This window comes from Ascaphus truei, chromosome 4, assembly GCF_040206685.1.
Source record: "Ascaphus truei isolate aAscTru1 chromosome 4, aAscTru1.hap1, whole genome shotgun sequence".
Taxonomy (NCBI): Eukaryota; Metazoa; Chordata; class Amphibia; order Anura; family Ascaphidae; genus Ascaphus; species Ascaphus truei.
This window is the reverse complement of record NC_134486.1, coordinates 107,961,492-107,982,562: the sequence shown is the minus strand read 5'-3', so window position 1 is coordinate 107,982,562 and position 21,071 is coordinate 107,961,492. Positions and strand designations below refer to the sequence as shown.

General features: G+C 38.7%; 1 protein-coding gene across 1 annotated transcript; it reads right to left on the bottom strand.

The window, feature by feature from the left end:
- Window positions 1-4,468: 4,468 nt before the first annotated feature.
- On the bottom strand, window positions 4,469-19,136 carry LOC142493006 (MAL-like protein). The gene is made up of 4 exons (XM_075596371.1): window positions 18,947-19,136; window positions 9,032-9,202; window positions 7,521-7,661; window positions 4,469-5,518 (listed from the first exon to the last, which is right to left on the bottom strand). The coding sequence occupies exons 1-4, from the start codon at window positions 19,052-19,054 to the stop codon at window positions 5,456-5,458; spliced, it is 483 nt and encodes a 160-aa protein (XP_075452486.1). The 5' UTR covers window positions 19,055-19,136; the 3' UTR covers window positions 4,469-5,455.
- Between the last annotated feature and the right edge of the window lie 1,935 nt (window positions 19,137-21,071).

Below are 21,071 nucleotides of genomic sequence, written 5' to 3'. Positions count from 1 at the left end.
GTAAAACAGGTTATACAGCCAACAACAAATACAAAATAGACTTTTCGATGCTGCTACCTCTGACCAAATACACATCATAAGCAAGAGTATGAGCAGTATTGAACCAAACATATGTGAAAACCCATTCATAAGAGAACTTATTCGTTATTGCTCTTTTTATTAGCAAATGATAGAAAAGCATTATCATTGCAAACCATCCTATCACTTGGCACAAAACAGCATATTTGTTGTAATGTTAAGGGCACAAAGTAAATACAAAGTAAAATACGGTAACTTGTCTGGGTTAGCAGCATTGGGGTAGATCCTCAGAAGGTTACACATTTTTTAACATTATATTATCTAATTTTAATGTATCTATAATGCGTATCCCCAAAGCGGCTTAACACTATGCTGTTCTGCCATTTTCCTCAAAAATAAGGGAACAATATATTTTAATGAACCGTAGGCTTCTTCATATGCAAATCATATGGTAATGAGCACTGTGCCTACCAACAGAGATCCTCAGACTTCCGGCACTGTTAACGTTATGCTAATAACACAACGTTATTTAGCGTCTGCTGAAAGCTGCCCTTACTTCTAAGCCCTGAGAAGTATTGTGTTATTTCTACAAAAAGCCTACAAGGAAAAAGGAAGGTCTTAAGTGACACCCATATTAGTGTGGGAATTAACCCTCTCGTGATGTGTTATTCTAACATATATATGGTGGAACATATAAATGGCTGAAACACAGCAAAAGATAGATTAAATTGTTTTTTTTTCCTTCAAGGTATTAACTATAATATGATTTGCAATGATTAAAGAGCATGTAGTATATGTTTATGTGGCCTGTAGTATTGTGTATTAAGTATGAGTACAACAAAATTAATCAATATATGAGAAAATGAATTTCAAGGAGACAGAAGTTACCAAAATAACATTTTATTATACACAATTGAGGCAGTGTGTGTAAAAAAAGAAAACTATATATATTTAACATATATAATAATCAACAAACATAACTAAATACATAACAGACAACAAGAAACATATATACAGATATTTACAAATGACGCCTCTTCTTGAGCGGGGCACTTCCTTCCACACTTTACCCACAGGTACGGGGCCTCCCATGGTGGCCAGCTATTGGCAATTAGGTTGTAGCCATCTCCTCCAAAGAGGGAGCAGGAGGGGTTGGCTCCACAATTTGGGAGATTCCGGATGTGGCCAGGGACTCAAGTGGTGTCTAAGCATTTCTCCCTGAAGCATGGAGGAGACCCAACAGGCCTGATAAATAGGGCAATAGAAGCAGTACCTGCCAACTAGCAGGGTGGGGATAGGCTTTTAAAATTAACCTAAAAGGAGACATATTGGATTTACAAACTGAAAACTCTAACCCCATTGGGCCTTAACGTAGATATCGATATAGGGGCATTAATTTGGGTAATTCCTGCCATCCCCCTTTATATTTATCTTTTTGCAGACTTTTGTAATCTCTCTCTTTTTTTAAACTCATCCGAAAGGGTCAACTGACCACAAATATGTATGTAACATGTATTATTTCTAATTGTAGAACCCCACAATCGAATATTTCACCAATCGGCGTCTTTTTATGTATTTTAATGGGTTTTTATATATTTGGATTATTAATATACAGAATAGCTTATTACCAGGCAGAAGCTATCGATTTAAGATAGGAATAGTATTTACACGTTTTTAATTATATTAAAATGTATTATTGTTGATTGGTCTAACCTATGATTAGACATTTGTTATTAAATATTATAAGCATATAGATCTGCATCTATAGGCTGTTGAACCATGTCATAGTTGGAATTCAAATAGAGGCTAAATTCATAATTTTACCATTACACCTCTGGGCTATACAGTATATGATAACAGATTAGCCCACTATGTCTATACACTTCAGGCAAATATTGTTCATTACCATGGTCAATATGTGGTACCCTGTAGGGCATTTCAGCTTTGTAACAATTTAATATGTGAATTGGTGACGCTTGATATTAGGCAATCATTTAATTGCAGCACCAATGTGCTATATGAGTCATTTATACTACACATCATTTTTAAGCTAATTGTCCAACACTGTATTGAATTTTACTTGCATACTATGTGTTCATTAGGCATTGCAGGGTATACTAATATCATACCATTCAGACTATGTACAGTACATATGAATTTATACGGATATAATTGGTGGGGCACCTCTATTTCAGGTAATGTTTTAGCCGTTAAACTGTGTATATCAGGTTAAGATCGTGAGTGATTGAGTCTGATTGCAGTTTATTGTATTTTTATGTTAAAGAACACATAAGCTATACAGTATATGTATTCTAAATAAGATCAATTACAAATGTCTGTTTCATTTAGCAATTATAACAGAAGATAATACTAAATGATTAAATAATTAAACATAGCGCTATATAACACACATCTCACATCTCACACGTCCTAAGCATGAACCTGACGAAGCATTATCCAATGCGAAACGCGTAGTTCATGCTAGGACATGGAGCTATTTTTCACTACGCACTGCCGGCATAGTTTTTCCGAGCGCTCCTGATCCAGTCCTGTCGACCGGATGCAGAAGAAGAAGTGTACTGTGTCGGAGTGCAGGGGAAGACTTTGGTGCACAGAGGCGTTTTAAGATGTGAGTAAATGTTACTCCTTTTTTAAACTCAATAAACTGTACTTTTACAATGTCGTTGTGGATGTCGTCCTTTTCATCGGTACGGAGGTGAATACGAGGTGAAGATACCAGGTGGGGGACACCTGTACATCATCGTGGGAATAGAACACACTGCAAGAAACTACAACATCTTATAAAGAAACCATTTTGTGATTGGGTATCACACTTGGCCGTGCGAGTACTATTTATCATATTATCCTATTATCCTTTTATATACCCTCCCATCAGGAGAGGTTCTGGCAGGGGTTTTTATTTACAATTGTAACATACTCATGGGCGCAGTGTTTGGAGCTAATACGTAACGCGTCACTAACTGACGTATTTTTTAGACTATGATAATCCCCATCCATGCAAGTAATGTCACAATGGTCCTTTTGCTAACAGACGTTAGTTTTGCATCTCATTAGCTTCGAGGATCCCCGATAATAAGGAGAAAAATTATGCATGTTACAAACAGTAAAACGGGATTGTAACATTATTAGATCCAAAATAACGGAGCTCTGAGGATTTAGCCCAAAGAAAGTACTGTACACAGGAAAAGGTACTGATTTTCAGAGTGGTCAGAGCCTATGGACAATTCATTTTTTTGTGTTTAAATGCAGAGCGGCAATCACTAATAAAACATTTTTAAAGCCTTAAAAAATATTTTTTTTAAAGCAGACTACATGATTTAATTTTTTTTTAATTTTTTTTTAAACATAAGCCCAAATTGTTTGTTTTACATTTTATTTTGTTTGAACTAGTGTACAATACATTTCAGAGAAAAACATGTACAGAGTGCTAAAGATGTATTTCTATGTACAGTATTTCTAGAGTCCTAAAGAAAAGTGCAGGAGCACTATGGGACAGGACTTCGAAAGGCTCACGACTGACAGCGATATCACCCACACTGTCTATACCTGCATTGCATTTTGGTGCCTTTTTAATAGGAGTGATGCAGCACATCCATCAAATATGGGGAACTCCAGAAGTTCTAATAGCCTAGAAAATATCTATTCCTACAAGGGTAAGACCAAAAATAGAACGCTCCTTGAGAGAGCAGGTCTGGCAGAAAGTCTAATATCTGCAGTCTTTGAGAGAAACAAACAATCCGATAACCAAGTCCTACTGTAACTTTTGCCAGGCCCAGAAGAGCTTGGGAAATCGTTCTGATTTATTTTTCTACAATCAGATGTGACTCTACTACCAAGGCCTGGTCAGAATTATAGATGTGAAGCGTACCTTTCATTTCTCCACTAAGACCTCTTCTGGGTAGGAACTCTCCTCTTCCCTCATACCATATGTCAATACCTTATTTGTCAACACAGATTTGACATAAGGAATTTTGTTAGGATAATTACACAAGGATCTTGTTGTGAACCTCCCATCCACACATAAAACCTTGTAAACAAGCAGTTTTTCAAAGTGCTTGATACCTTCCAAACAGTGACTATGGCTTCTAGTACACATACTGTACAACATCATCTTTGTATATATCTTTTTATTTTGGTGAAATTAAAATTATAACTTATAAGTACTTGTTTGTTACTCGGAAAAGGATAATACATTTTTTGTCATATATAGAGCTGACAGTGTATGCAGTGCTGTACATTGAATTTTTCATGCACGGTAAGTCCCTGCTCTGTAGAGCTTACAATCTAATTTCGCTTCCTGAGGAACAGGAAAATAAGGTAACTTGCCCAAGGTTGCATGGAGCTGACACTAGGTTTTGAACTAGGCTCCAATGCTTCAAAGTCAGTGTTAATATTTCAGAGCTACTGCCTTTCCTCACGGAGACACACCTTCAGCAAAATGCAAATGCATTTATTTTAAAATGACAAACTAGCATGACACATACATGGCAGTTGTCTACATCTGGTAAGTAAAGACATAATATATTGGTGCACCTTAGTTTGTCATGGAAATTACACACAAACACATCTTTCACTGCTTCCCTATAGGGCTAGTGCTACAGAACATAAATGTGATGATCGAGTCTCATAGACATTTCCTATCTGTCCTAAAGTCCCAAAACCAAACCAGTGTAACCTTGTCCTTCATATGTACATCAGGATATGAAATCAGGAGCAACTCTTCGCAAACCCTGAGCAAAAGTATTTTATTATACAAGCCAAAGAAGAAATAGTTAAAGGCAATTTAAGTATGAAAAAATAAATATAATTATGACGAACAGCATGATACAGTGAAACATGCTCAAAGTAAATGAGGTTATATTTTTTCTAATACTTTTCATGCACCCTCGGTATAATAAATATATGGGGCCTTATTCTATATCTGCCGAAGCAGCTGTTTTGGACTGAAAACAACCCAATAGGCCACTTAGGAATATATACAGTAGGATAAGGCCCATGGAGAGAGAGGATCATATGAAAGTCTTACTTACTGTATTTATTTGTCACAAAAGGGATTTGTTAAGATTAACCTGTCATAGCCCAGCTTGTAGCATGAACCGGGAGGACTCACTGGTTAGATACGAGATATTAACTTAACTCCTGTGTCTTGTAAAACAAAGAATAATCTCATCTTTAATCCAGTTAAAACTAAAGGGGATGTCACTCCAACATTGCCAGGGCTAACCCCTAACATGGAAGAATTTAAAATTGAAGCCTGAAGCCTTTTACGTAACATTTTGATTAACGCCAATTTATACATTAAAGATGATCTGATTGTCATTTGAAAACGATGTTGTTCTTTTGGTGTTCCACAATGCTGTTTTGGAATCCCATCTGTTCTGCAAGTTCACAAATTGTTTATTCTCTCCAGTTGCCTTCACTGAACGTAGGTCTGGAAACTGTGCAGCACGTAAAATAGTGTTGTTATGAAGGCAAAAACCTGGAACAAAATAAAATACATTCATTAATATTTTCCATGACTTGCCTATGCCTCAATTCGGTCCCCTCCCCACAACAACCCTGAATAAACACACCCGACAACAGAATTGTGGGAGAAAAAAACAGTCATAGCTTGATTTAGTAGCACTAAATGTAACAAACACATAAACAGGCACTTAAACCTTAGACTAAATTTTTTGGGACCCATCAGTTTACTCCGTTACCAATGCCGGAGCCCAGGGGATACCGCCCAACTTAAACCCCTATTCACTAGAGTAACATTACCAACTTTAAGTGTACCACTTAATTTCTAGTTTCCAAGACATAGTACAACACCGTAAAGATATTGCACATTTCACAGACCAATATGCACTGCCTCTGGAGGGGTTAGGAGAAGGAGGATTATCAATTTAGTAGTATCTCTACGGGGTGGGTGGGTGTTTGCGTGGGTATACTCTCAAACCTCCATCCAAATAAATTAGGGAGAGATGCCTATGCTGAAAAAGGACCACAAATGAGGTACCCTGGGAGATATGCAAAGTACAGTATATTTAAATTAGTCACATCCCACACATTTCTATAAGAACTATATTGTTAGTTAGAATGCCTAAAGCAACTAGTGACTGTAATGGTGTACTGGTGTCAGGATTAGAACTCATAACCTCTGCTTTTCTTGGCAACCGCTGTAGCAGTGTGAGCTAAACCAGCTGCTGGGGAAGCACCACCATAACTGTCTACTAGATTAGCATATCTCCAAGGGATATCTATTTTGTTGATTGAAACCTTGAAAGGACTTCAAGACAACGTAATGTACTGAGGGCTATGAGTTACTGACACCAGGTGAGATTAAATAAAACAGGTTTTCTGACACACAAATAAAAACAAGGTGATATACAATACTCTCCCTAATGTATTTAGGTAAAACAAGACGTGGAAATCTGCAGATCAGGTTCAGACAGGTTCGCCCATCTCTACTTTTTATTAATTAAGAAAATAAAATGCTAGGTGACACATCAGTGGGATGTTTCTCAAAAATAAAACTCAAATGATGGGGTTAATATAAAGCTGCAAAATAAAGATAGCCTAACTATTATTGCACATGACCCGTGACATTTAAAGAGCTGGCCCACAATGATTTAACTAAGTAGCATTGTAATACAAAACATACTGTAGGTTTACCTGCCTGTCCAGACGTAATATTTATAAACATGTATTTGACAAACACAAAACATAACAAAAAGATCAAAAAAGTGCAGGTAACAAACTTGCACAGACTTTTTTTTATGAGTGGTCATCCCCAGCACAAAGCCAAGATTTTTTTCATCACAATTTTAAAATGAACTAATTATCGGTGCAGTCTAACAATACTCAGGCTATTGTTAAGGAATGTGGAACCATACAGCACTGCTTAAAGAATATGGCCTTCTATAGCCCATTCACCTGAACGGGACCCCATAGTGTTTCACCACCAAATGTGTCTTATAGAGTAGCACTTCTTACAACGTATGAGCCTTAATACGAGCCTCATGCTCCTTGTGCATTATTTATTCTGCTGTATGTGGCATATGGACACAGGGCTAAGACATTCATGAAGGTAATTTATCAAGGGCCAATATGTGATGAAACCCCAAAAGTGCCAAAACTAGCATAATTTTTCTGTTATAGGTTAAATGTTATGATCCCCCTAAAACCGAATGTAACTTTGATACATAAACTGATACAATAGAGACATGGCCCAAAACGGAAACACAAACACGGAGAAATAATTGCTGAATTTTATGGGGGGGGTGAGGTTCTACTTCATAATACATTTTAGATCTAGGAAATGTAAATACACCTGTTTTTTTATTTTAGTTTCATGTTCTAGTATTTACAAACACTGTTAACTTTCTCTGTGAGTATTATTTAATGAGGTTAGTACTACCTTTTAGCACTCACATTTTGACACACAATACAAATTATACTATCATCTTAGTACATTGGCCACATTGTAACAAACTCACCGTGGCGGCAGCATCCAAATGGTAGAAATTAATTGGGCATAAACCTCCAATTATGAGAGTGTTACATGTTATTGTTGCATTCGCTTGCAGGACAGCTGCACTTAGGTAGAAAATTGCAGTAATTCCATGGTAAATAACATCCTGAAGAAAAAACACAGTGAAGCAGTGAATAATCAGTAGAGATACTCTGTGACACAAGCTCAATAAAAACATGAATTTTGTATTGTTAAAGAATTTGTCTACTATAAACCAAGCGTGTACAGTTCAAAATAATGAACAAAAATGAAACCTACAAAACCTTGTTAATATTCGCTAGTACTGTATATAAAACATTTTCCAATTCCAATGCATGGACATCATCAAATTAAATAATTCTTAACTGTGATTTGAAATATGTGACATGCAATATACTAATGATATCTGATAATATTACATGATGCATAATGTGCATTATTGTTATTAAAATGACATAATAGCATCTAATATGTAAAACGTTTACAGCGTCATTTAACATGTTGTAGAAAGTGGATTACATATTTTATACAGCTATCTTATTTAAATGTAGTGCTGAGCAGAAACAACCTCTGCACAGGTGTCCCCCAGGTGTGAAAGTATTATATGGAGAATGTTTGTGACATAAACCTCACATCAATAGGTCCCTTTCCTAAAAATGAAGAAAGCCGTTTTTAAAAATCAAATAAGACTTTGGTAGCAACAAATGAGGATCTATAACAGATGAGATTACTTGTTAGAATTTTGTTTCATTCAGTCTGTTAGTTCAGCAGGTTACTGCTGACTTGTACAGTATGTTAAAAAGGGAAACTCATTGGAATATTTTCAACTACACTTCAAACTCTTTATTAGACAGTGCTGAAGGAGCACCGATAGTCACTGCCTTTAATGAGGGTGAATCAGGGGTGCCATTTCATTTGGTGGTTGGGTGGGGTGGAGGGATGGATGGACATGGGGGGGGGAGGATAAGTAACAGAGTGGGTCCAGTTTGGGGATGCTTAAATAACACAATTTAAGAATAGCTGTTTTTTTAATAGTAGTTAATGGGATTTTTTTTTTACATTTTGGTGGAAATTCCTGTTGGTTCACTAGCGTAACATTACCAACTTTGCTGAGTGGACCACTTCATGTCTAATTTCCATGTACATGGTGCAACCCAGTAAAGATACAGCACATTTCACAGTCCAGCGTGCACTGTCTCTCAACAAAAAATACAAGAATGAATTAAAAGTCAGACAGTAGAGTAGCTGGTAATACATGTGGAAGGGTCAATTGAACTTTGACATTTAAAGGGAGTTGATAGAGGAAAACTATGTATTAGAATATAATTGACTTTTAATGCTTGGCACAAAAAAACAAATTATGACGCTTTCATAAACAAAAACGCCACATTTTGTCTTATTGGCAAACTAAAGCGAAACATTCATGTCTTCCCTTGATATTATTTACTACTATTACACCTACAGAATATGCAGGTTGATTGAACAATATTTTCTTACCACTAATCTCCAGGTGCCACAATTGTTTCTGTGGAATCCAAACACGTAGACCATCAGCAGTATCAGGGAGAAGAGGAATGATGACACGGAGACGTACATGACCCATCCTTGGGTGACAGGAAAAAATACTGTGGTAGCAGCAACCAGGATCCAAACCCATGATCCAAATATCTGTGTGATGAACAAACAAACATTATTAAAGAGGCTGTAGCTCTATTTTGCCGGGTAACATGGGCAATGTGAAATGCTAAAAGTGCTCTATTTTTAATACTGTGTGTATTATAGAAAATAAATTGTTTTATAAAGGAACAGGTCAAAATATTATCAACCTACTGTATTAAAATGCCCTAATTCCCACAGAGGGACAGTCAGGAGGTCCTGCTCTAATTGGATGCAGCCACAATAATAAATGGGGGACTAGCCTGGAAACAATGGAGTCTCTGCTGACAGGGGGCTCGCCCTTTTTGCTCGGCCACACCCCTTGGTTCAGGTCAATTTTAAAAAAAAGCCTGTGTCTGACAAGGACATCCTGAAATAGCAATGGGCCCATGCAAACTAATTCTAATTATATGGATGTAAGCAGCCAAAGCCTGTAAAAAATATAATCATTACATGGCAACATGTATGTCTGTTTATCCCACTTTAAATCCATTCATTGCCTGGGTGTCTTAAAGGCGATCATCAAAATATTATAATATTGAGCGACTCAGTCCAGGGGCGTTATTAGTTTTAAACTAAAGATTATGTTTATACATGCTGAAAATGTATAGGCCTAGGTGCATTACACCCAGTTAAAAAGGGGGACTGAGGACTCTTCAGGTGCAAGCCCTTAAATGAATTCTGGTGTTGTCTGGTCATGTTGTCTCTCATAAAGAGCATAGAATTAACTATAATGGGCGTTAATGATAATGAGATGCAAATGATGGGCAACTGAGGTGTTATAATATCATCTCTTATTCCCTTAAAGTCCGTCAATGGTTAATGCAGGACTTAACTTTACATAATTTAAGTTATAATTATAATGTATGTAACCCCGAAATGTGATTACCATGGTCTTTTAGGGGTTAATGGTGCATACCCTCATAGAGAGTGATACTTTTCCTATTACACAGGATTGGGGGTGAGTCAACAGATGCTAAGCCCCACCCTGTGTTGCCTGGAGACAAGGACGTCAGAGGGTGTATATACGTGTATAGGAAGGACAAGGTTCTAGAGGGAGATTCATGGAGGAATGAAAGTGGATGAGCCTCCGTGTATCCAGTTAAGAAGTATGTTCCTGAGTAAATAGAACAGACCAGTTCCCATTTATTATGTTCTAGTTAGGAACCGTTTCCCTTCAGATAGGGGCCTGAGAGATGGCCAAGGTGAACTCAACAGTTCACAGAAGACGAGGCATGCACACCACAGACGTCCCCATGAGGGGGATACCAGGGTGACATAGGATCAACTCTACAGGCAGATACACACACGCCTCAGTTACAGCCTGTCTAGAAGTGGCAGTTGGGGACAGGAGGATGGTGTAGATCCCCTATGTATATTGAGTTGGCCAAGGCCCGAGAAGGGGTCCATAATGATGTAATGGACGTTATGCAGAGCAGGGACAGGTCAATTAAGTAGAATCCTGTCAGGTGTCCGCACCTTCCTAAGGTGTTAAGTAAGGGTGCCTGGGGATGCAACCATTAAGAGTACAGACAAGCTATATAAAAAACTGATGGCACCTATACTTGTGTACTGTGACTGGATAGAGGAGCATTAGTAAAAGGGAGCATAAATAAAGAGTGTTGTTTGTACTACAATAGTTCCTGGCGCCCATCATTTCCATCTTTGCTACCACATCGCCCAGCCGCACGAAGCCTGCACCCTGAATAAGGTAAAGCCTTCTGAGTAGCCACTAATAGAGGCACTGATGTAAACTCCATACGAGCCGGGCAGGAAGGGTTACATGTATATGAGCAATCAAAGGGAGAATCTCCAGTTTCTACAACAGATATTCAAGAAATGCAACAGACATCAGTTTCTTTCAAAAAGTACAACAATTATATTAGATTCACATTAAATATTATATCAGATGCACAGGTAACATTGAATTATGCAAATACATATCCCTCACAGAGAATATATCAAGGGTCTTGACAAAGAGCAGAGTCCCGAAACATCGAGTCTCTTAATGTGAGTGTGTCAACCAAGGTAAGTCTATTATATTTTGTGTGAGGGATATGTATTTGTATAATTCAATGTTACCTGTGTAACTGATACAATATTTATTGTAAATCTAATATGTTTTGTTGTACTTTTTAAAATAAATTGGTATCTGTTTAATTTTTTTGGAAATTGGAGATTCTTTGCGTGTTTACAATCTGGCTGCCTGTTTTAACCCAGAAGAAGCCACTTAGCGATGTATCTAAGTAAGTCATAATGGTGTATTTGAACACTGGTGTTAATCTCAGTATTATGCTCAAGCAAACATTTCAGAAATGGACACTGGACCGTTTATCACTGTTTGGAGTAGATTTTGTTTGTAAACACACAGTAAACTAGATTCCCAATAAAACATATCTTTTAAAAGCTGTGAATATGTTTTATTTGTTTAATGTTCTATTGAAATTTAGTTATTTGATATGGGTTCAATGTAATATCATGAAAAAAAGATTAAGTTTAAGAAGAAATAGTAATACACAGCTCTTATTGCGAATCACTTGGTAATTGGGAAACAACCAGCAAAGCTAGATATCATTGTGAAGAATCGTAAACAGGAAGGCAAGATCCTTTAAACGTAGGGGTTTATTCATTGACTTCAATAGGGAATCTCAGCTAAATTTCGGCCTGATCCAACACTTCAACTGAGATAAAATGAGCCCCTTAGATTATTAACAAATGATGGGCGATATTTACGGTACAAAGGTAAAAATGCTATTTCATACAAAATCTTCCAGCGCCAGAAATTATCTTATGGTGTAGCACTATTTAGAAAATTTGGCCCAGTTCTTTCTAATCAAGCAGTTTCTAGATATGTCAACCTCTAAGGAATTATTTGATGGTTCCAGACCCCAAAAAATTGTATTTTAATGGAAAAGTGCTGACTTGTTGATTAGTGATATTCCACTGTACTCGATGACTGTTGATGTTAAAAACCAGCGAGACTGACTTCTGACCAGAGACTTACAGAGAGAGATGACATGTCTGGGGTTACAATGTTTAATAAATGGAAAACAGAAATGCTTGTTCGTGTTTGTAAATGCAATTAACTAATGGTATTCCTGCTGTTTGTCACACCCAGCTTTATATAAATGACACAGCAGGCGGAGAGGGCGTAATATACATATAGTAATATACCCCTCCCGCTCACCCCGTGCAGGAGTTTTTCCTAGTGCAAAATAACTGAATGAATTAATCTTTTTCATAACATTAGTTAAACTTTTTTCTTTTTTTTTTTAAATGTAGCCATATAGGCTTGCTTCAAAAATGTTGGTAATCGTTCACTGCATGTGTCAAAGGAAATACATCACCTCACTGAAAGAGTGTCCCGTGGATGGGGACCAACATAACACTAGTGCAAGGAAGGTCCCGAGAGGTATTTCCAGGAAGGGCAAAGCCTTGTGGGGTATAAGAGATGGGTTGAAATGGGGGCTGAGGAAATGCCTTACTTGGAGCAGTAAACTATTCCCTCCCTCCAGTCCTATGTGCATTTATCTGGAAGTTTCCATGCATGTATGTGATTGTGGGATTTCTTAGTAGAATGGAGTAGCTGGTATGATTTTGGTAGCATGGTAAAGCAAGTGGTCATTGGCAGGGGTTAATGGGTGGGAAAATAGGGCTATGCACTATCCCAGCTTCAGTGGTAATGGGGTTAAAATGTTGTTATGAGATGCAACCTTAATGAATCAGTTTTGCTGGGTTTGTTATGTGTGATGACTGAATACGTCTGGCAGAGTGGTGGGCAAGGTATAATCCAAGTGAACCACTGGGCTGTGTGTGACCAGTGGTTAATGAATCAAGTCAATATGTAACCTCAATGGATAAGGGATTGGATGGTTATTTGCAAAGTAATGCATTGCAGACACCTGCAGTAATGAAAAGGTTTCTCTTCTGCCTTTTATATGTAATAAAAGTACCCAGTACTAAAAGGCTTTCAACACATTGTTTCGCATTACACATTTGGTATTTAGCAATAATATTTTTAAATACCAGTTGCAATTACCTAAGGGTGTGTCGTACATTTCTGAGTTAGTCAGTGCATAGTTAAAAAAAAAAAAAAAAAAAGCTAGAGCATTAAAGGGCATTGAATCGACAGAGAGGATTCCAACACATTCAACCTGTTCTTCTGTTGTTCTTATTAAAGTATACAATGCTTACGTTTATCACTCTCCCAGTGACCTCTGTACAGTATATCGCCAGCTCTTACATATTTCTTATGCATTAAAAAAAAAAAAAAAAAAAATTTAAATCAAAAATGAAAAGTAAGTTTGCGGAGTGAACCAACCGCATTCCAGTACTGTTTGAACATGAAAGGATTGTCCTGAATGTCCATATGCTCAAACAAGAAGGGGGCCTATGTATCTGCCCTGAAATCTCATTAAACTCAAGCTGATCATTCATTAAACACTCTCTGAGAGTGGCCCAAGAAGTATTGCAGAACAATAGCCCGCTGGCAGTGAAGGAGTTAAATGTAGCTCTGCCTAAGTGTGGGTACTCACAATAGTTCTTCTCGGTATTGCAGCATTACGATTTTCAGAAGGGTGGGAAATACTGTAATTCCCTCTCACCCTGAACCTGACCCGCTGTAAAAGTCAGTTCTTCTTGACCTGCACTGTGTTTATCTGCCTTGGCATGGAAACAGGATTTTTATATCCTCTGGAAACTATTCAGTGTCTGTTAATCATTAAGCTGCTCCAAAAACCAAATGGATCCATTTAGGTGTGTAATCAACTTTGATTTAATAAGTAGGGGTCCATTTTAAAACAGGATAGGGTCTAGTGATCAATTTCCAAAAAGGTAATTTTTATGCTAAATCAAGGCTAAAGAGAGTACTGTACTTTTTTTCTTTTACTCCGTTTGTGCTAGTTGCGGAAAGGGTTATAGTTATCGGGATAAGAGGGGGGAACGAAGGACAATACGCCTTTATACTGCAGCAATAAAAATGTGTTCTACCTTATCAAAGGAGCAGTTGTAAAATACAGCCAAAATGTAAATAAAAACCAAATATTTGTGCATGCGGATGGATGGCGTTTTTCAAATAAGCTACTTCCAATATGTATACAAATATAGCCTGTCTATATTCATTGATACATTTTCACTAACATTGGCCCAAACTTTTCTAGGATTTTTATTGCATACGTTTTCCATTAGACTTTAGTAATTAAAAGAGCATATACTCCAGAAGAGGGCTATTAAGCTTTACAAAGTATGTCATTTGGATGGGGGGGGGGATGATATTAAATGGATTTCATGATGATGATAATATTTTTTTAATATATATGGGCGTGCATGGGTCAAAGTATTTACTTAGAGTGAGAAAACTCTTCCAAGTGGTTACAGAGGAACCATTAAGGAAGAGTAACTTAGTATATATACTATATAACACAATGCAACCAAGTTATGTTTCTGAAGTTGTTTCTCCATTGCATGCACAACTCTGACAGAGCCGCAGTACATCATCCTCTTCAACAAGTGCAGATCACAAACAAACCCCACTCCCAGTATGTACAGTATGTATATATGTACAGCTCAACCCCCTTATAACGCTGTGCTTGGGGGCCAAAGAATCCCATCGCGCTATAAGCGGATCGCGTTAGAAATAATGTGCAATCGTGTTGTAAAGTATTCATAAATACGAAAATTGGGAGCCACGCTGGCATCGCGTTATAAGGGGATTCGCGTTGTAACGGATCGCGTATAAAGCACCAACAATGTTTGCTGTGCTTTACCAAAAAGACATTTGAATATAGGGTATTACAATACAATAAATGCATCAAATATAATGCAATAGGAAAAGGAATCCCTGCCATGGAGAGCTTACAATCTAAATGGTACTGTATGTTAGGAGACTGGCAGACAGTAGGAATAAGTGCAATGGATGACAGTGCCTGGTCAAGAGTATTACTAAGGGCTCCTGAGTGGGGAGAAGTGGACATGAGCTCAGGCTACTGATATGCCTGATTCAGGTGTGTTTTAAAATTTGACGTGAAGGTGGGGAGAGACGGCGCACAGCAGTGAGTGAGAGAGAGAGAGAGAAGTAGAGGTGGAACGAATAGAAAGCAGACAGTTACGAGCAGAGCGCTGAAGACAAAGCATACTGTGGTGCAGGGGTGCGCAAACTGGGGGGCGTGAGATTACTGGTGGGGCGCGGGGTTTACAGAGGCCCTGCGCGCTTCCCGAAAGCACTGGGGGAGCTGCAGGGCCTCTGTAAACAATACTTACCTTGATTCAGGGCTTTATACTATTGTATCTTGCCAATAAAGGGGTTATTTGTTAGAGTAACAGAACTGTGCATTTTAACATATCAGTAAGACATCGCCCACTAAATTGGGAGAGTGGTATAAGGTCCCACAACTGTTTTTTTGGGGGGGGCATATTACACATTATTTACACAAAAAATTACTAAAATGCAGCTTTTCCTTCCAGAGGAGCCTGCCAAATAATGCATAACAGCATGTACTGTACAGTAACTTATTTGACATATATACACGTAGCAGACGTTATTGCACTGCCTGGCACGTGCCGGCGGGTACAATAGTGCGGTAGCCCGGCCGCTTTTTCACATGTAGCTAATCCTTTTACATTGTTTTGCTCCCGCTGGCGTGTTGTATGTGGGTCCCTCTGCAACACGCCAGTGGGAGCACTATCTGTACAAAAATGCATAGTTCCCATTTAGAAGCCGGGACCCCGGGACCTGCGTTAATCCTTCTGTGGAATTCCCCCCGGCGCGAGACCGTGACCGATCTTGGCCGCGATCCCGGCCACACTTGGGCTGCGGTCCAACCGCGGCAAGTGACGCGCACGAGGAACTTGAACACTACATCGGTATACGATCCACTTTTCTCTACACACAATATTTATAGGGTGCAAAAAAAAGGCTTCTTTCCTAGTGTAAATACAAACATTGCAGAAATGCTCTGACCCAGAAGAAGCACTTATGCTCATATGGGAAACAAGGTGTGTCTCTAAATAGCTTTGAGAAGGTGTGTGCCAGTCAGTGAAGTGCCCAGGTACAGCAAAAACAGGTGGATAGACATAAAGGCAGCAGAGGGGCTAGAATGTTCTAGAGCAAACGATGGAGGGGTTACCAGAAAACAATAAGATAAGGAAAAGAAATACATATTTATACATAGCACTGGCAGGATTTGCTGACTTGTATTTGTACAGGGCTAATACTATTAGCTTCAATGCCTGAACACAAATAAGTTTCTTTTCCATCCTCAATATTTCCGTCTTTCCCTTTTGATAATATGACGGAACGCCTGCTTATGTGTTTATGTATTTGCTCACCCGTCACTCTTGCCGTCTCTGGGACCAAATGAAATAATTATTATGTGTAACCTACCGTGGCAGGAGTGAGAGGTGAGCAAATTCATAAATCTGCTTTTCTGTGATTCTGTTTGTTTTGGAAGAGAGGTTTATTTGCATGTCATGTTATAGCATCCTCTAATTTCCTTTCCCGTTTTAAACTACATATAAAATCATACACATATAATATTTAGTATGAGAACAGAATAATTCCAGGGGAAATTATTCAACAAAATGAATTTTAAAAAAAAAATTATTAAAGTTTCCATCAAAATTAATTATTGATATTCTTGTTTTAAATGCCTTTTCAGTCTGGTTTAAAATCTACTGCCAGCTTTTCTAGTGCCAGAAATGCAAAATATTTGGATTGTAAACTCGATATAGACACATTGCCCACATAATATTATCTCATAGATTTTTTTTCTGTGACACCTTTATTTTTTACTTTGATCAAACGTATTCTTTATTCTTACAAGACAAAATAATAACTACTCAGACTATTCAAGTGTGTTATACGGTATTACAAGAACATGATACAATACTCCTATCAGATAAAATCAGACATATTTCAGTCATTTGTTGCCACAACTGTAACACTTGGTAAAACAAGTCACTATATCATTTTACAGGTGTGTTTCATAAGAAAGCATAGCAATAAAAAAAATGAAATTGCATGTTTTAGAGTATTCATTTGCACCTTGCTAAATTCCCTCAACTGTATCAATAATAACATGTATGTTGTGGTAACAAATTGCCCTGAAGACTAAACCTGTGTTTCACATGTTTGTATAGCAGAGGTATATACACTATTTAAGGAAAAAGTTATTGACTAAACACTCACTATATTACAGGTGCCAAATGACAGGCTTCAAGTGACCATGGTGGCATTTTCACAGGGATACTACACTTTGGAATAGTGACCACACAGATGATGTCATAGATACAAGTCTAAACTCCGAGGATAAATGCCAACAGTTGATATTCTTAAAAGTGGCTCGGCCATTGAAGGTCCCAAGTGAAAACATTCTCTATGGCTATTCATATTCCCTAAGGTTTAGCAATATGAACCCTATATCCAGTATCTGGAGAGCACCGGAAGCGAGGTAGGACGCCGGCTGGAATGGCGGTGGGAGTCACGATTACCGGAGGAAAAGACAAGTGCTCGAGCTGGTCCCTCTTGTAATTTACACTGTCAATAGGAGGGTTACCCTGAATTTTATATAAAGTTGCACTCTTTAACAAAAAGCCTGCAGAATCCTTCTGTACTATTGTGGCAGCATAGGAGCAAAAGAAACCTTTCAGTGCCTGGGCTCAGGCACTTACATGTAAGTGCATACCTCACCAGTGAATCTTTTAAAGATTTTTGTGAACGTGCTTCACTATTTTGCTTCTCTTTTTTCTTTCCTCTTTTCGATCCAGATATACTGTAATACCCAACTGGATTATTGAGTATTTGTATCCTAAAGCCTATTGCAGAGTAAATACGTACTTCAGTATTACCGTAGGTGATACATTTTTTATCTGGACTTATAATAGATATTATAAGACCAGCTTGCTCAGGTCAGCAATACTGATTTAGACAGATTCCACAAGCTTAACACAGATATATAAAAAATTAAAAAAAGATAGTCATCTAAAGAAGATGATGCAGAGAAGGAATAAACAGACAGGACAAAAAGTGGATGAAAGAGACAGTGAGACACAGGACCCTACAGTACATCCATCAGCAGTGTTCAGGGGGTGGGGACGCGGGGGGGGTGGTTCCCATATGCATCCTATAGGATAATGTACACTGTGTAACATTAAGAAGAAAGGTTGTTCACTCAAAAGGTATGTTATTGAATTACATATTTTGTCATTCAAATTAAGAGACGTACGTGATTATTTGCTTATTAATGTGCTACTAAAACAGTCTTTTCTGCTTATGTAATTATCTAGTTAATAACAATTCAAAATGCAAACCAATTTGAAAGAGTACAATAGGCACACTTAGAGAAGGAACAACTATTCCAGCAGCAACAATAGGTTTAGAATGTTTTCTGTGACCATTGGACCTAAGAGAAGGAAGTCAAGAGAGAATGTGGGAGAGGCGTGAAGCAGTGCAGAGAGAGGTAAACATGCTAGTGACATGAGACGCTGTATAGCCAACCTGTGTATTATCAAGAGAATTTGGTTCAGTCCTTGTTTTCTACTAATAATTCCAGTGTATTTTGGTTTCTAGTAATCCTGTATCTCTATGGATACTTCAGACTTGGAAAAGCAAAACAGCATTCAAGCCTCATGATGCCACGAATGTAGGTTGGGGTCAATGCAACATATTTGAGTTGGACATTTGTAAAGAGTGCTGTAAAAGTATTTTTTCCTCAAAATAAAAAGAATGGATCCAAGTCCACGTTAAAGGAGATCACTTACCAGTTCTGGTAGCATGAATGCATATGGAAATGTTGTGAAAACCCTCAGTCCAGAGGGAAGATCTGGAACCTCACAGCTGGAAGGTATCTGAATTCCTTGCGATGCCATTTTCCTTTTTAGCAATCTGCTTGATTCAGTGTTGTTTGCAGCAACTCAACACCTGGCTAACCGTGCACAAAATGTAACAATCAGCTAAGTTTCAAATATTATACTGCACTTAGACACACCTACACAGACGTAGACTGAAAAACCTGTTTCTTCTCCGGCAGGCCCTTCTTGATAAAAAAGGGCAAGGTGATCTATAACTAATCTGTCAGACCTGATGACTGTGAATCTTACTCACACCATTATAAGTTACCTTTTCTCTGAGTCGCTCTTCTGAAATGCAAATATGCAAAGAATTATTGGGAGAAAAGAGAATATACCACAATGTGTCAGAAATATAGATCTGTGCTTTCTTTTTTAATTATAAAGAAGACTTAAACTTCACCTGAATTCTTTTAGACAATTGTACGGACAGATTCCATTTCTGAATAGGATGACAATTTCCTAAATTACATATTATACCGATAGATAGATAGATAGATAGACAGATAGATAGATAGATAGATAGATAGTATTAAGGAAAATATTTTAAAAAAATACTCCTGAGAAAGAGTGCATTCTTTATCTTATTTATGTAATTCGGACAGATTGTCCCATTTTTCTATCAAAAAAAGAATATTATATAGCGGAGTTCCCCCTGGGCCCCCTTACCTACAGCGGTGGATGCCGGCGGGACGTGCGTGGGTGCATCTGGTCAGTGCTGGTGCGTGTGGGAGATGCAGGAGTGAGCGGGCAGCGTTGTAGGGAGGTGGGAGCTGGCGACGGGCTTGCTGGAGGCTCTGGCGGCTCCCGGTAAAGGGGTGTCACCATCTTGGTTGGAATTGCGCATGCGCGAGATGCCGCGCATGCACAGGATAGGTGCGCAAGGCAGCCATTAGACAGAGAAGGATCCGCGGGGACTAAAGCCCCCAGCATGCATACGGGCAGGTAGTCAGGTGTACAAGCACAGCCAATAGGGCTACAGTATTCCCCCTTCACAGCGATGAATACATTTGGCGTGTCTGGGACCTCGCCAGTTGGAGCTGGGACAAGGAAGGTGTAAGAGGTATGTGCAGGTGACTGTGGCACCTGCACTAGGTCAGATATCCCCTATTAGGCCCCAGCTAGGCCCAGACTCGCCTGTGTATTTTGAGGTTGGTGCAGGGACACTGCCCCTGTAGCACTAGCACATAGGGATACAGACAAGACGCGGCTGTATCCTGTCATCAGGTGGTCTGAGACCAGAAACCTGCTCCATAAGTCTCTCATCAGTGTGGGACTCTCCAACTGGATACCACCAACGCATCACGTGCACCAACCAAACACTTTAGTGGGCAGCGCTGTACCACATTGGGTGGAGAATTACGTTGTGGACGCCAGGGTGGTTGGGTGCCCAAGGGCGCCGTTCAGTACTTTGGGAACTGTTCCAGGTGGGGGACAAAGGGCTGGTGGGTACGGCCGTGTGTGGCCGGGTGGTTGGTGAGATTGTATATATTGTGTGAGGTACTTCTGGTTGCCTATAGTAAACAAACACACATATACCCAGCAAGCTCTCAGAAACCCCCCAAAATTACCACAAAATATATATATGTATATGTGTCAAAAGGAGTGCTACTGGGCATGGCTAATTGTATAAAACAAGAAAAAAGAAGTCCAGAGCAACATCCAATGTGACAAAAATACACAGTGAATTACCTATATATCTCTTGAAAAAAGGGTCATTTAGGTAACCCTTTGGCCAAAGTGTATAAGCCTGCGAGCCACTTTCAAGGCATGACCTGCGATATTATGGTCATGACTTGAAAGTGGCTCACAGACTTAAACACTTTGGCCAAAGGGGTTAACTAAATGACCCTTTTTTCAAGAGATATATAGGTACAGCTGAACCCCATTATAACGTGGTCCTCGGGGGCCACCCGATCAGACCACGTTATAATCGGGGTCGCGCTATTTATTTTTATTTTTTTAAATGGCCGCCGCGTGCCCGATCGGAACAAAGGAGGAGGCAGGAGTGATGCGTCAGCAACCCCAGCACGTTCCC

Coding starts and splice junctions, on each gene's coding strand:
- LOC142493006 (XM_075596371.1), bottom strand. CDS start 19,054: ATGGCATCGCAAGGAATTCAGATACCTTCCAGCTGTGAGGTTCCAGAT. Junction 7,662..9,031: donor GTGGCACCTGGAGATTAGTG/GTAAGAAAATAT, acceptor TTTTTTCTTCAG/GATGTTATTTACCATGGAAT. Junction 5,519..7,520: donor ATTTGGATGCTGCCGCCACG/GTGAGTTTGTTA, acceptor ATTTTGTTCCAG/GTTTTTGCCTTCATAACAAC.